Below are 15,761 nucleotides of genomic sequence, written 5' to 3' on the forward strand. Positions count from 1 at the left end.
ATTATATAAAAACAATATATATTTTATCGACCTCAATATCTCACAATTCCTACCATTGCTAACAGTGCAGTTGTCACCACCACCATTGTTGCTAAGATTGATGTTGTATGATAAATAAGAACTATAGTTTGTGGTGCAAAAAGAGGATGATGTCAGACTGTCCAGATATCCTTAAAAATTGTCCTCATCACTATGTTTGAGGAGAGAGATGAAGAATATGCAAAGAAAGAATGTGACTCTTGATACATGATTTGAATTCGTAATATATGATGTATCTTCATAATTATTAATACAAAGTTTTAGGTAATGTTCTATTCTTCCATTCTTGGTTTTAGAACTCTAGTGAATGATATATATATACCAGATATTAAATTAATAATAAAAACAAATATTATAGTTTATTTTAGCCAAAAGACCGAAAAATATATGATTTGAAAAGAAGTCTAATCCCATCTTTTATAGCTCACTTGATCACTCGTCCGAATTAAAGGAATAGAGATATATATTAATGTCAGCTACCTAGTAGTAGAAAAAAAGAACATTTTACGACGTAGTTAATGAAACTAATTTAACCCTTTTCTATAAAAAATTTGGACACGGTGAATATATGTATTTTTGAGATAAGGAAAAGAGGAACTGGGAATATTCATAATTCTATAATCCATATCAAATGTAGCTGACAATATTTTACATGACATCGATGTACCAAAATGGTATGGCACCAACGTTACAACAGCTCAAGGACCTAGCAACTTAACGTGTTTCTGTACAGTGCACTCTAGATGGTATATGAACAATCCGTAGCCCCTAAAGCACCAATCTGACCAGAGTCGATGTGGAGAAATGTTGGCATTCTTGCTGAACGCGACCTCTTGCTGCCCACAAATTAGCTAGATGGTTATGTTCAGTGCAACATTGCAGAACGTGGCCTCTTCTGCCACAGACACGGGATCCTCGAACCGTCCATCCCTCAGTGATGTTGTTCCAACAGCCTCCCTATGAACCTGCATCAGTGGAAACAACATGAGACAAATCTAACTCTGCTGTTTTGCTTGCGCTAGTAATTCATTTCATTCGATGCATGCTAATTAAATATCTCCTTCAGTCTTCAGAACACGAAATCATCATATCAGCAAGAGAACAAGGTGGTATCATAATAAACTGAAAACAAACACCACAAAAGGACTAACTAAAACCTCACCTGATCCTGGCCTTCAGGAAGGGGATCAACCACTAGGGTGGGTATCTCATCATCAATCCATCAGGCTTCCCCCAGTGAAGCGTCATCATCAATCCATTAGTACAAGGATCGCTAATTTGACTCTCTGTGACATTACTATCAGCTGTCACATGGTCTGAGTTCACACTCCAGTAAGCTAGAATAGGTTCTGGTAATGCTGAGCATGTTTTAGATGTAGGTCTACCATTCTGACTGATTTCATTTTCTTGAGTAGCAACTTGATTTATCTCAGTTGTTTTCCTTTCTGAAATAAACCTAAATATATCAGTGAGAACATAATAGCCACCACTTTCTTATGGTGCTAGGAAGAATGACCGGGTAAACCTACAGGAAACGCTTTCATCCGAAGTCAAGGATCTAGTAACAATAATGAGCACTCCATCTTTGTGAGTAACTGTGCATTTGCAGTCTCTATAACTATTAAGCAGTTCCTGGAGTCCATAGACATGATTTTTTTTCATTAATATCCTATACAGAAAAAGGTGGTTCCAAGAGTTATCTCAACTTCAGATAACACGTCTAACAAACTCTACAGACTGAAGATTTTACCTATCGTTTTCTTTAAAGAAAATAAATAAATTTTATTTAAACGAACGAAAGAAAGGCACAATCAGTTTACCAATCAGTGATTAGAATTGTTCCCTGGATTAGCAAGAAAGAGAAAACTTGCATTATTTAACCACAAACACACAGTACTATGTTAGATCACTTCCCCTGTTAAAGAATTTTATCCTACCACATGTTCACTTCCAGTTTTCTTACATATGTATGTTTTCAGTGTTCATAAAGAATTTGAACCGAGTATATGATTCAACACACTACTTCAAAGCATGATTAACCAATACAGAACAAGTTTGGATTACAGAACAATTTGTCCAACTCACCGTCGTCGAAGCGATTGAAGAGAACGGTGATCATCACAAGCAGCGAACAAGGCACGATGCGCCGATGATGATGGTGGATGGGGTGTCGGCTTGGAGGGGAACTTTAAAAAGAGCTGCTCTACAAACTTAAAAAGAACAAGAACAATTATTAAATACAAAAAGAGCTATTATATAAATAACAATGCATCATATGAAGCAACCACATTGTGACTAAACAAAAGTATTTGTTCATTTTCCGAATTCCAAATCAGAGTATTCAAGTTAAATCAGACTACCACATGCCTACGACTGGTATATTACTACACTCACGAATCCAATTTGGTTAGACAACTGAGATCCACAACTAAAAAACACAGACATCCAAAGGTATTCATATCAGATAGATTTCAAGGAAAACTAAATAAATATTACCAAAACTCCATTGACATAGCCTTACCAAAACTCTTTAGACCATTTAATAATCTGATATAATTAGTCACACTCTCACATGGATTTTATTCACGTGCTCCATAAACAGGTATATATATTGATTATAGGACTATCTGAACTCAAAACCAATGTGAAAAACTTAGCTCAGAACAGATGAAAAACACCACCATTCAACACACAAAAGGGAAAAGTGTTGAACATAATTACCCTTTACAAGATCATCAGGAGCAGCGTGAACAACAACAGCTCTACCAATGATTGAGTTTGGCCCAGTCAGTGGGGTCTAAAAAAATCATTAGCGGTGTTATTACCTGGATGTCAGTGAATTAATATTAGCAACACCTGACAACAAAAAACAAACTCAGTGACAAGATAGTACATGTTGAAGTACCTCTGTAATCCATTGCACCTGTTTGAATCATATGCAAAATCAAATGATGCCATTTTACTCATCTATTTGAAATTTTTTAACAGGGAATTATACTGTTGGAATTAAAGCAAATTTAAACCCCAAACTTGAACGGAGCATCTACTTTTTGAACATATGAACGAACACACTACTTGAAAGAATGATCAAACCAGAATTGTAAGAAAAAAATAAATCCTATTACAGACCGAGTATGGATTACAAAGGTCTAAAGAATGAACATAGACATTATGAAAACAGATGTTCCGTATACACTATGAAAAACTGCAGCGAACATAGACATTATGAAAAACTGGTACTCTAAAGCTACAGCGAACCAAACCCTGTCAACTAAAATATGATGTTCTGTATACACTCCAGATTAGATGTTTGAACACACTACTTCAATCAAAACATATGTCACTATCACTGCTCGTGCTGCTAATTCATTGGATGATGAATCTTTGAAGCTTTTCTTATTTGACAATCTTTTCTGAAATAATCATTACTTCAGGTCCAGTTGTTTTTTTGAGCTTCTACTGCTGCTTGAAGTTTTTAACATGATTTTTCCTAGAAGATTCTGTCATCAATAGCCATTTGTTTGTTGGGAAAGAGAGGCATAATAATTATTTTACCTTTTTATACAAAAATGCACATGCCATATCCTGTTTGGTGTGTGAGATAATGAAAAAGAACTAATTCATAGTAATCTGTAAGATTGATTGCGAACAAAAATAATATGGTTGAATGTGAACATACAAGAATAATTTACACATTTCTGTATTTTGCCAGATTTCAGATGTACTTAGTGAGGCTGGTGCACCATGTGGGATAAAATCAGTCTGTCTTTATGGTGGAACTAAAAAGGAACCCCAAATGTCTGCCCTTAAATCTGGAGTGGTAAGATAACTGATTTCACTTTTCTTTTCCCAGCCACAGTTCATATAATTGTACTAAATATTGAATATTGATTAAGTTATGAACTTTTGATATCGTTGCATACCAAACCATTACCATACCACTTCTTTTTTCGCGGATTTCACTTAATGGAAACTCAATGTTTCTTTATTATATAGGACATGTAATGTAACTGTGTCCCCAATCAGTCTTTGACAATTAATTTGTATAAAAACATACTGTTGTCTGACCCTGTATTCATTTTTTTGGGGGTTTGTGGTTGCAGGATATAGTCATAGGAACTCCTGGTCGTATGAACTTACAGTGATAAAGATCTACTGTTTGCTTGTGTACAACAGAGTCCAAAGAAAGCATACCAAACGTATGTTCATCTTAGTCTCAACTAACTGGGCTAGCAGCTTTTCAGTCTCAATCTGCACAAGTGCACAGAAAAAAAACGAGGTCAACCAGAAGCAACAATTTAAAACAAATTTGATGGTTTACATTTCCATATTCTATTGTACCTAGGAAAGTTGAGTTGAATCATCAGATTCAGGATGTAGTAGTAGCTGCATTAGAGAAACAAAGATGTTGAAACGACTGAACTCTGATGTGAAGTACAAACATCCTAGAATTAGCAAATGAAACAATACATTCCTGCTTCCTTATAAAAGGGGGCAAAAACTCAGAGTGCAGATGCCCATGGTGAAAGCTGAGAAGAGATATTCTCAACAGAAACAACTTTGCCATGGAGGCCATGGATTTCCTATAAACAAATAGCTCCAGTGAGTAAAATTATAAATGGGTAGTCATAAGACGTGTAAACGTACCTAAAGCAGAGCATATAGTTCAGGAGTATTCTCCACAAGTGTCTCAAATAATCAGATCCAAGCAACCATGAGCATGACAAAATTAAGTATTAGGTATGTATTGTTTCATTTGATAATTCTAGGATGTTTGTACTTCACGTCAGAGTTCAGTTGTTTCAACATCTTGTTTCTCTAATCACAATTAATCGTCTGATCGGTCCTCATACAATTAGGTTTGATTAGCTGATCAAATAACATTGTTGTAAGCTAAAAACACAAACCTGAAGAGAATCTTCGATTATTAGGCATGACAATAGTCTCAATACACCAGATCTATGGTTTTTGGATACCAAGAAAGGAAGAATTATGTTGACACATGGTACATTACATTTGACATAAGTTATTATACACAAACAGGATTGGGCGTGAACCAGACAGATGACCAACAGGCAAAAGAAGTGAATAAACTTGAAAGGATGGCAACCAAAGGGACAAGGAGAAGGTAACAATAGCAAGTGCATCTACACCTTCATCTGTGTCTGGTGGTTATGGAAACAGAACCTGATGTACTTGGGCTCCAGCCATAGCTCTCTGCTCAGCTACATCCATGCATAGACAAGACACGCCGCCGCCATCTGTGACTGGTGAAATGTAACAACAAATCTGAAAGGTAAAGGGACTGTGTTCTCCCTGCAGTATAAACTTGAATGTGTGTGTTCTACAGCTAAGTCGCAATGAAAAAAAGGGTTGGAATCTTGATTTTATCGGTCCCATTAGCAGAAATATATTCCATCGTGGTACCTGTTGTGCAGTGCACAATAGCCCAACACCATTGCAGGATTTTGGTTTTATGATGATCCTCAGCTAAGAAAATAGTGTAAGGTACTAAGGTTAATTATTTTACAAATAACAGGATATTCAGAGTAATATAAATAGTATGAATATAAAAATACATACCTGAGCAACCTGATTCACCTCATTTATTGAACTCTTGGATTTGAGTGTAGTTTTGTAAATGCTGAAAGATGGGTCAAATAATAAATAATCCAACAAATAAACAGCCTTACACCACATTTCAAAGTACTTATAAATAAAAGACGACCTATCTTTGTGTCCAGTTTTCTCCATGAAATATTTATGTAAAGCTTCACATAGTATAGATGTTATATAAGTATCTGAATTAGCTTGTTAATGCAATGAAAATTGCTGATAACACCACACGGTACCTTTTCACCTTGATCAGCTCCACAACCGCTGTAGCCATCAATTGTTGACAAGGCATGTGCTGGTCTCTGTGTTTACAAATAGACAGATAAAAAATAATGTAATTGTAAAAGAGATATTAAGCAGCAACAAATGCAAGTGTTTTTTTCAATTATAAAACTGAAAGTGCTTCATGCTAGTGCTAGCACTATCCATGGCAAGGTCCCGCGCGGAGGATGGGGCTGCGCTAGCACTATCCATGGGAACAGTCATCATCCATCAACAGTACACGAGTTTTAGCACCTGCAGCCAAATTACGAGCCCATGAGTCACCGACGGAAAGCAAACATCACGCCAGAAAAGTACCAATCCAATCTCGAAAGCGAGTATCCGAGTCCCGACCCGAGCAAACAAAACCCTAATCCCCTCCTAAACGCGTAGAAGAATGAATCTACGCGCCCGACTACAATCCCCGTCGACCAGCAACAAATCCGCGGATCTCCTCAAATCCCGGTCAACTCGAGGCGGGTGACCGCGAAATCTCGGCTCAAAATCCAAGGTTCCGCACCGGGAAAACTCGCGATCGGGTCGACGAGGAGGAAGAATCCAAGGAAATCGCGAGTTCTGGGGAGGAATTCGTACCTGCGCGTTGCTTGCTATCGCGACGCGAGCGAGCGGGGAGGGGAATTTGGGGGTAGATGGCAGAGCGAGGGAAAGAGGAGGAGGAGGAGGCGATTTCCTTGTTTGTTTGTTGTCGTCGCCGTGTTGGGATTGGACTCCCTCGCCGTCGCTGGAGTGGAGGCGACAGGCGCCGTAGCCTGGGGTGTAGAAGGCAGGCGCCGTAGGATGGGTTGCAGAATGGGCCGCACCATCGTTGGGCCGCATACACCGCTCGAACACAGGCACTGCTATGGTATTATTTGATTAGTGCCATACCGGCCACCCAGAGCGTCGAAACGTGACTTATAAGCGTTGGTGTATGTTGTTTGTTGCTCAGATGCGTTGGTGTGTGTTGTTTGTTGCTTAGACTAACGTCGCTGGTTGCAAGAATTTTTTGGCGCGGGGCTGTACGGGTCAGAGGCAGAACGGCAGAACGGGTCAGAGGCAGACTACTATTGCTTACTTAATAAGTAGTAGAGATATGTTATATGTGGTATCTTTATCTCAAACTCTTATTTTACTTTGGCACCAAGTGAGTAAAAGGCCAAGATAAGAGATTTTCGAATCGAATATTGTCTGCTACATGAATTTTTGAGAATATTGTAGAGGTGAATTGTTATCCTGACGTTTATGTTGCATATTAAATCTCAGTGACTATTCCATTTGCCGAAAAAGCTTTTTAAAACTAAAATTGTTGAAAAACTATCTGTGATCAGCAATCATGTTTTTTAAAAAACTTTATATATAAATATATATTACATACATATATAGAGAGATGAGAGGAGCCTCCAAGTTTGTCTTTCGATTAGGGTCCCTAAAATATCAGGACCGACTCTATGGTCATGTTTGAATGCACTAGTAGAGCTAATAATTACCTGCTAAAATTAGTTAAAGACATCCAAACAGTTTAGCTGATAGTTCAACTGTTAGTTAGTTTTAGCAAATTAGCTAATAGTTAGCTATCTATTTATTGACTATCTAATTTTACTAGTAATTTTTATAGTATCAGGTTATGTTCAGTAGCTTACACATCCTCTTACCTATGTTCAAAATTTACTCTACTAATAGTGTGTAGTCTACAACACAGAACAGTATAAAACAGTTTTTTTGATAAATATGGTAGTCTTAGCTTATAGACATTCAAACACCGATTTTTTTTGCATTTTGGCACTTTCTCGGAAAAAAAATCACGTTTAGACCCTAAAAATTTTTAATATCATTTTTGGACCCTTTGCTCGGCGCTATAGCTTATGGCACTGAAGTAACACAGCTCGACGCCATAGGCTATGGCGCCGAGGTACGTGCTGCGCTGGCACAACCGGACGCCGTGACACCGACGTGGCATCGAGCTCGGCACCAAGATCTATGGCGCCGAGCTCGGTTGTGTAACCACAAAGCCTGTTTAGCTCAGTTGGTACAGCGTAAGGCTCTTAACCTTGTGGTTGTGGGTTCGAGCGGTGGGCGTTCAATACTTTTTTTTGTCTTTGTCACTGATTTGTTTTTTTTTTGTCCAGATTTTTTGTTTATGTCGCTGATTTGTCCGTCCAGATTTTTTTTACTGAAATTGATAATATATGCTCCAAATATTCATGCTGAAGTTACCGTTATTCTTACCTGGAGGCATATAAGTAGGTGTTGTACTAATTTTGATCTGCTTGTGCTCCCGTACTGAGCTTACCAATGTCCTGTTTACAATTATTTTATTATTTACTTCGAACGAAATGTTTTCAACCAAATATGATATTTCTATTATCTATCTTTATTGACTCTTTCATCAGTAGTTTATTTATCATAATTCATTAGTATTTGACTTTTTCCTTTTTTTCTTGAACTAGTTTAGAAAGCCAAATGATGTTGCATGTTCTAAGTTACCGGTGTAAGTTATATGAATCAGCCATGAAACTAGCTCTCATGTATGTTCTATATCCTTCTACAGTCAATTGTCCTTTTAAATGTCAGGATGCCCTTTTGAATTAGCATACCTAAGACGTGCTCATATATTTAAATACAGGGTACATGTACATTAATTGAACCTGCTGTTATATCACTTCATATTATTTTTTACAAAGCGTTCATGATAGCTGGGTACTAAATCCTTTTGTTTTCAGTTTTACATGTGCCAATACACTAATAAATCAAATCCCAACAAGTGAATCTTCGATTGCTTATTCAGGTCCAAAGCAAAGGTCAACTAGCAAACAATATAACGAGGATTTGGTAAAGTTTCATTTCTCCAAATGTATTATGTGATGTATTCATTAGAGATGGTATTTTGTGAGTATTCATGAGAGTGTTCTTTATGCATGAGTTTAATACAGGAGATTGGACGAGAAAACTAAAAGATGACAAGTATGTTCCAAATTGAACACAATGAAATTCGATTTACTATAAATATATGTATGTTTACTATACATAATGTATGTTTACTATAAATATGTCGGCGTTTCGAGACCGGGGGGTCTCTGGGCCGACGAGTGAAATGTCGCTGCGTGCCCCAGCCCAGATGGGTCGGCGCGAGACGGAGCACGAAGGGGGGAAGAAGGCAGCCAGAGCGAGAGAGAGAGAGAGGTGGAAATCCCGCGGCCTTCGTGTTTAACCCGCGCCCGGGTCGAGTGCGCTTGCAGTAGGGGGTTACAAGCGTCCACGAGGGAGGGGAGCGAGCGGCCTCACGCGAGCGCCTGTCCCGTCCTCTTCCCCCGCGCGGCCAACCCTCTATAAGAGGGCCCTGGTCCTTCCTTTTATAGGCGTAAGTAGAGGATCCAGGTGTACAATGGGGGGTGTAGCAGAGTGCTAACGTGTCTAGCGGAGGAGAGCTAGCGCCCTAAGTACATGCCATCGTGGCAGCCGGAGAGGTTTTGGCACCCGGTTCGTGTGATGCCGTGGCCGTCGGAGGAGCGCTGGAGCCTGGCGGAAGGACAGCTGTCGGGGCCGTCGGAGGAGCGCTGGAGCCTGGCGGAAGGACAGCCTAACGTCCTCTTGCTTCCGTAAGGGGGCTGGGAGCCGCCGTCGTCATAGAGCGTGCGGGGCGCCGTCATTACTTGTCTGGCGGAGCGAGCCAGATGGGACGCCGGTCTTGTTCCCCGTAGCCTGAGTCAGCTTGGGGTAGGGTAATGATGGCGCCTCCTGTTGACGTGGTCGGTCCGTGCCCTAGGTTGGGCGATGTGGAAGCTCCTCCGAGGTCGAGGTCGAGTCTGTCTTCCGAGGCCGAGGTCGAGTCCGAGCCCCTGGGTCGGGCGAGGCGGAGACCGTCGGCGGAGGCCAGGGCTGAGTCCGAGCCCTGGGGTCGGGCGGAGCGGAGTTCGTCGTCTTCCGGGGCTGAGCCTGAGTCCGAGCCCTAGGTCGAGCGGAGCGGAGTTCGCCGTCTTCCGGGGCTGAGCCCGAGTCCGAGCCCTGGGTCGGGCGGAGCGGAGTTCGCCGTCTTCCGGGGCTGAGCCCGAGTCCGAGCCCTGGGTCGGGCGAAGCAGAGTTTCCTATGGTGCCTGAGGCCGGGCCTGACTGCCTGTCAGCCTCACTCTGTCGAGTGGCACAGCAGTCGGAGCGGCGCAGGCGGCGCTGTCCTTCTGTCAGGCCGGTCAGTGGAGCGGCAAAGTGACTGCGGTCACTTCGGCTCTGTCGACTGGAGGACGTGCGTCAGGATAAAGGTGTCAGGCCACCGTTGCATTAAATGCCCCTGCGATTTGGTCGGTTGGCGTGGCGTTTTGGCCAGGGTTGCTTCTTGGCGAAGACTGGGCCTCGGGCGAGCCGGAAGTATGTTCGTCGCTGGAGGGGGCCTCGGGCGAGACGGAGATCCTCCGGGGTCGGCTGCCCTTGCCCGAGGCTAGGCTCGGGCGAGGCGTGATCGAGTCCCTCGAATGGACCGATCCCTGACTTAGTCGCACCCATCAGGTCTTTGCAGCTTTGTGCTGATGGGGGTTACCAGCTGAGAATTAGGAGTCTTGAGGGTACCCCTAATTATGGTCCCCGACAGTAGCCCCCGAGCCTCGAAGGGAGTGTTAACACTCGCTTGGAGGCTTTTGTCGCACTTTTTTGCAAGGGGACCAGCCTTTCTCGGTTGCGTTTTGTTCTAGTGGGTGCGCGCGAGCGCACCCGCCGGGTGTATCCCCCAAGGCCTCGGAGGAGTGGTTTGACTCCTCCGAGGTCTTAATGCCTCGCGCAATGCTTCGGCTGGTCTGGTCGTTCCCTCATGCGAGCTGGACGTAGCCCGGGTGCACGGTCGGGTCCCAAGTTCTCGGGCTGGTATGTTGATGCTGTCAACGGTTTGGCCGGAGCCGGGTTTGCGAGAGCAGCCCCCGAGCCTCCGCACAGGGCGAGAGGACGGTCAAGGACAGACTCGACTTTTTAACATACGCCCCTGCGTCGCCTTTCCGCAAGGAGGAGGGGGGAAAGCGCCATGTTGCCCTCGGAGGGCGCCGAACATGGTGTCTCCGGTGAGCTGCTGGCGGGTAATCCGAGTGGACGCCCGTGCCCCATTTGTTAGGGGTCGGCTAGAGGCCGGAGGCACGCTCAAAAGTACTTGCGGGTGATCTGCCGGACCCGGTCCCCTGTCGACGGGGTCCGAGGGCTCGATGCCTCCCTCTGATGGGATTCCGTTACAAGATCGTTCCCGCGGGTCTCGGAAATGTCCTAGGGTACCTCGGGAGCGTAGCCCGAGCCTTGGTTATGTATCGAACGTACCCATGGTCATCCCTCGCTCTGTGTCTGAGGCGGCTGTGAACCCTTCGAGGGCCAGCCTATGAACCCTTGATCAGTAGTGGGCGCGGAGCTCGAGTAGCCTGAGGCGGCCGTTGAACCCTTTCGAGGGGCCGGCCTTCGAACCTCTGACCAGTAGTGGGCGCAGAACCCACGCGCTCTGAGGCGGCTGTTGAACCCCTCCAAGGGGCCAGCCTTCGAACCTCTGATCAGTAGGGAGGCTCGGAGCCTGTTTCCTTCACGGAGAAGGATCCTTTTCGGGGTATCCCCCTTTCCCGGCCCCTGTTGTAAGAGAGAGAAAGAGGAAAAAGGAAAAGGATACAAAATCGAATGACGTGGCGTACCTTTTTTGACGCGGTCATTATGGCGAAAGCGAAGCGTCGCTCGCTTCCCCTGCCAGAGGCGCCGCCTGTCCCGCCGCGGAGTTAATGCGACGGGGCGAGTGGTTCACGGGGCGGCCGTTGCGCGCGCGCGAGCCGTTCGAGGAACGGAACACGGGCGCGCCGTCTTCACGTCGTGAGAGAGGGTTCTCTCACTGCCCCAGGATGGGACGTAGGCTTGGCTGACGACGTGACCGCTACTCCCGCCCGCCTGCCACCGCCATTACTGTCGGCCCATTTTTGGCCGTATTGACCGTCGCGCCTGGCTGGCACTGCTGGGTCGTACGCAGGGTTGCCTCGAGTCGCGGTACTGGTTCCGCAGTCGAGGAGGCGTGGCAGTGGTGCGAGTGGCGGTGCAGTTGCTTGCACGTAGCGACCGGCGCGCCGGTTGCGTGACGCGTGGGCGTGGGCCCCCATGCTGGGTGCGTTGGAAGTCGGAGGGGCGCGCCCACTTGGCGCGGTTGCATGCCGCTTGCATGGCTGCCCGCCCTTTCGCCCGCTAGTCTGGGTGAAAGTGGAGGAATGCTCGTAACCGCTGGGCGGTTGCATGCACCGCGCGCGGCGGTTTGGCTTCTTCTGCTCTGAGCCAGCTTGCACGACGCGTGGGACCTAGCCCCCGCGCCGTAGGGGGAGGACCTTGGAGCGTGTTGGAGAAGACTCAGCCCACGACAGCTGGGGACGCAAGTAGGGAGAGTCGCCTTTAAAAGGAGGGTGACCCCCTTGAAAGGCGACCATGTCTTCGTGCTCCCTTATGCATCGTGTCTTTCCACCTTCCAAGCCCCCGGATGGGGGACACCTGCAGTCCTTCCGCCTTGTCGTTGGAGGAACGCAACTCCGTGGGAGTTGGTACCTTTCAGCCATCGTTCGGCTTCAAGGATTTTCATCAGTCAGCCCGGCTGCATCCCCTTGCCGGTGGTCACCCAAGACGGTGACCACCAGCCCCTGGGTGGGGAGAAGCAAGCCGGGCTGCGATCTTGGTCCCGCCCTCAGCTTCAAGGATGTTCATCATCCTCGCTGGGGCGGGGGCCGGGCTGAGCCGGAGCTCTACCTCCCGCGCAGGTTCGTGGGTCAGCCTCTCCTTCAGCATTCAAGGGAGAGGGCGCTCACTGGCCCTGCGAGCGGGGCGGACTTTGATAACGCGGGGCTGGCCGACGGCGGGCGTCGTCAGCTTCAGCGCGTTGGGCTCGCCGGCTTGGCGCCCGGTGCCCCCTCCTGCCGCGAGGGCGGTTGTCGCGCCGTGCGCACGGGAGGACCGCCCAAGACGTCGCGCGCTGCTAGGGCGGCGTTCGTGTTCTGGGGCGGTCCTGCCTTTGCACCGGTACGGTGCCCCCGCGCGGAGGTCGGTGCTCCACTCGTCCGGGAGGATTTGAGTGGGGACCTGCCGGAGGGCTGATGGCTCCTGTCGTTGGTGCCGAGGTGGGGCCGGCTCGAGAAGTCCCCGTCGCCGACGGGATCACCGCCACCATCCGCGCTTCGGGCCTCCGGCTCTTTGTACTTGTCCTCGCCCCTCGAGCGTCGGCGTGGGCAAGGGCAAGGTTGTAGCAGCGTCCGCCCTAAGGCCATTGCTGCTGCAGTTCAGCCACCCGGAGCGGGGGTCGTTGTCGCTGCTGCCGGAACGGGCGACGGCGAGCCACCCGTCGATCTTCTGTTGCTCCGTAGGTCCCCCAATCGTGTGGGGTTGTTCATACCTGCGGAGGTGGAACCGGAGTTCCGTTTGTAATGGCACCTTGAATGCCGGTCTTGTGTTCATTGTGGCTGTCGGGGCTGAACATGTATGTATTTTTTTGGCGCGGAGCCGTGTTTTTTCCTCATTTTCGAGCACTAAGACTCGCCTGTTGGTTGTCTGAACCGCTTCACCAAGCGTGAGTCGCCCCGTGCAAAGGTGACGAGTGAGGTATCCGTATCCCGGAGGCGTAGGAGTCCCTCGAATCAAATCAAATCATGTCACCAGTATTGTCGACCCTGTAGTTATCGCTAAAAATCTGGATTTAAGAATATCTATGATTTTCTGTAAGAAAAAGAAGAAATAAAAAAAGAAAAAGAAAATATCCCACGATCTCATCCGATCACCGCTCATCAGGTAAATAAATCCCACACGTTCTCTTGGTTTCCTAATCAAGGTCCCATGCGCGCAAACCTTATCTCCCCAGCCGAACTCGCTTTCTGCGTTCTTCTTCCTCCCCGTACACGTCTCTCTCTCTCCTCCAGCTCCCAGCCGGCGTCCTCCTCTACCGTGGATCTCCCCTGCGTGCTGGACTTTCCTCCGCTTCTCCATCCATGGCGCTCGGCTGCTCCAAATCTCTCTCCTATTCGCTCATAGAAACCACGCGCCAGCTCTCTGCTCAGCTGCCGCGTCCTTGGCCCCAAGCTCCTGCGCGCGTGTCCCTGGCCCTCTGCTCGAGCTCGCCTGGTCGCGTTCCAGCTCGGTCGCTCCCATGGCTCGGCTCTGCGCGCGCGGTGCTCTGTCCCTGCGCACGTCCAGCACCCTGGAATCTCGGATTTCGCCGCGCGCGAGTCTCTCTAGCGACCGTCGAGCCTCGCTGCCCATCACGAAGTTCTCTGCTCGCCACGACGTGTCGAGCTTTCGCGTCAAGTTTCTCTGTTCCGTGCCGGTTGTCCGTCTTTGATCCTCGCCTCGATGTCATCTTGCCCGTGCAACGCTTGCTTGGTGCTCAACAAAACGCCTGAATCAGGACCATCGTCGTTCTCGCGATCATCGAATTGGTTTAGGTCGGTAAGCTGATCTATGATTCCTGTTAGCTAAATTGTTAGATGGATGAAACGAATGATGTGTTTAGTGGGATCCGTCGGTGTCGCTTGTGCTTAGCTGATTTTTGATTGTGTGGTAAAAATTAGCTCTAGCGTAGGACTCTTCGGATGTTCGGTAAAATGGGTGAACTGCAGATCGTCGTCGATATCGTGAATTTGAGTTCAGTTTAGTGTGGTAAGCCAATTCATTATCATTGGTCCTATGCCCGAAGTAGTTATATATACAAGTCGATAATGATCTTGTATGTAGCATGCGTGTTGTGGTGTATTAGATGTTTGTGAAGTGCTTGTGATCACGGTCGTAGATTAGTCGTCATGCGAAGGTTAGGTTTAGATGTTTATTATGCGATAAATATGTGGGTAAACCTAAGTGAAATAGGATTGAATCGTTTCTATATTTGCGACCTGGTGTATTAGTAAGACGAAGGATAAGTTTCGTGTTTCGAAAGTTTTACTGGTAGGCGTGGTCAGTATTGCCTATGATGAATGATGTTTGTTTAAAGAAGTCGATGTTATGCTCTAATAGTAGTATATATCGGTCTATGTTTGTGATCGGTAAATATCGTAACCAAGTAATGTGTTATATAAATTAATTTGGAAAATAGTTAGAAAACTAGTTAAGTTAATCTTAAGTATGGTTATGGCCGAGTGTGGTTAGCACCATCGACCTATATCTTATGCATCTTAATTCACGAAGAAACATATATCTAATATAATCGAATTGATCTGATGCTTGTGATATGCTTGTATTCCCGTTCTAGATTTAAATTCCTTAGACCACTGAGTTTAGAATTTAATCAATTAGCTAATGAGTTGTATTTAGGCTAATTATGTTTAATGTGTTGTTCGTAATGTTTGCGTTAGGTTCGTTTAATCTAGAAAACCGTGATTATTGCGCTTAGTCGTACGTCGGTAACTAGTATTTCCATATAAACTTGTACGGCGCCTCGCCGCTAGATGTTTAAATCTGCTATCGCGTAACACTATTTAGGTTTGTAATATTTCCGTCGATATGCATTCATGTGCATAATGCATTCCATTCAGGTACGATAATTAATTACGTGATGCGGAAGATAACCCAAGTCGACCCCAAGTGCGGGCTCTCCGCATGGAGATGCTGATAAACGAACCTGCCTGATCAAGTGCCAGGACAATGATGACCGTGAAGTGGACATCATCTAAAAACACTAACCTAGTGTTACCCAGGCAAGCCCCGGTGCATGCAACCCCTTCCTTGTGTTTTTAAATTATTTTTACACACTTTAAGTCTAGTGAAATGAGCATTAGGTTTATAGGAGTTGCTTGGAACCCTTTGATGCATTGCCTTCCTTGATATCGATACCTTTATAGATACTTCTGATGAAGTATCAAAATCTGATTTACAAAAATGCTTAG

At 45.9% G+C, this 15,761-nt stretch overlaps 1 protein-coding gene across 2 annotated transcripts; it reads left to right on the top strand.

The window, feature by feature from the left end:
• Positions 1-13,725: 13,725 nt before the first annotated feature.
• LOC100272612 (uncharacterized) lies at positions 13,726-15,527 on the top strand. 2 transcript variants are annotated; one of them, NM_001353540.1, is made up of 2 exons: positions 13,726-14,327; positions 15,411-15,527. In NM_001353540.1, the coding sequence occupies exon 1, from the start codon at positions 13,875-13,877 to the stop codon at positions 14,283-14,285; it is 411 nt and encodes a 136-aa protein (NP_001340469.1). In that variant the 5' UTR covers positions 13,726-13,874; the 3' UTR covers positions 14,286-14,327; positions 15,411-15,527. The 2 variants fall into 2 exon arrangements, with proteins under 2 accessions (NP_001340469.1, NP_001140547.1); NM_001147075.1 differs by lacking the exon at positions 15,411-15,527 and having other exon boundaries at positions 13,726-14,887.
• The last annotated feature ends 234 nt before the right edge of the window (positions 15,528-15,761 follow it).

This window comes from Zea mays, chromosome 10 (assembly GCF_902167145.1).
Source record: "Zea mays cultivar B73 chromosome 10, Zm-B73-REFERENCE-NAM-5.0, whole genome shotgun sequence".
In the NCBI taxonomy this organism is placed as follows: Eukaryota; Viridiplantae; Streptophyta; class Magnoliopsida; order Poales; family Poaceae; genus Zea; species Zea mays.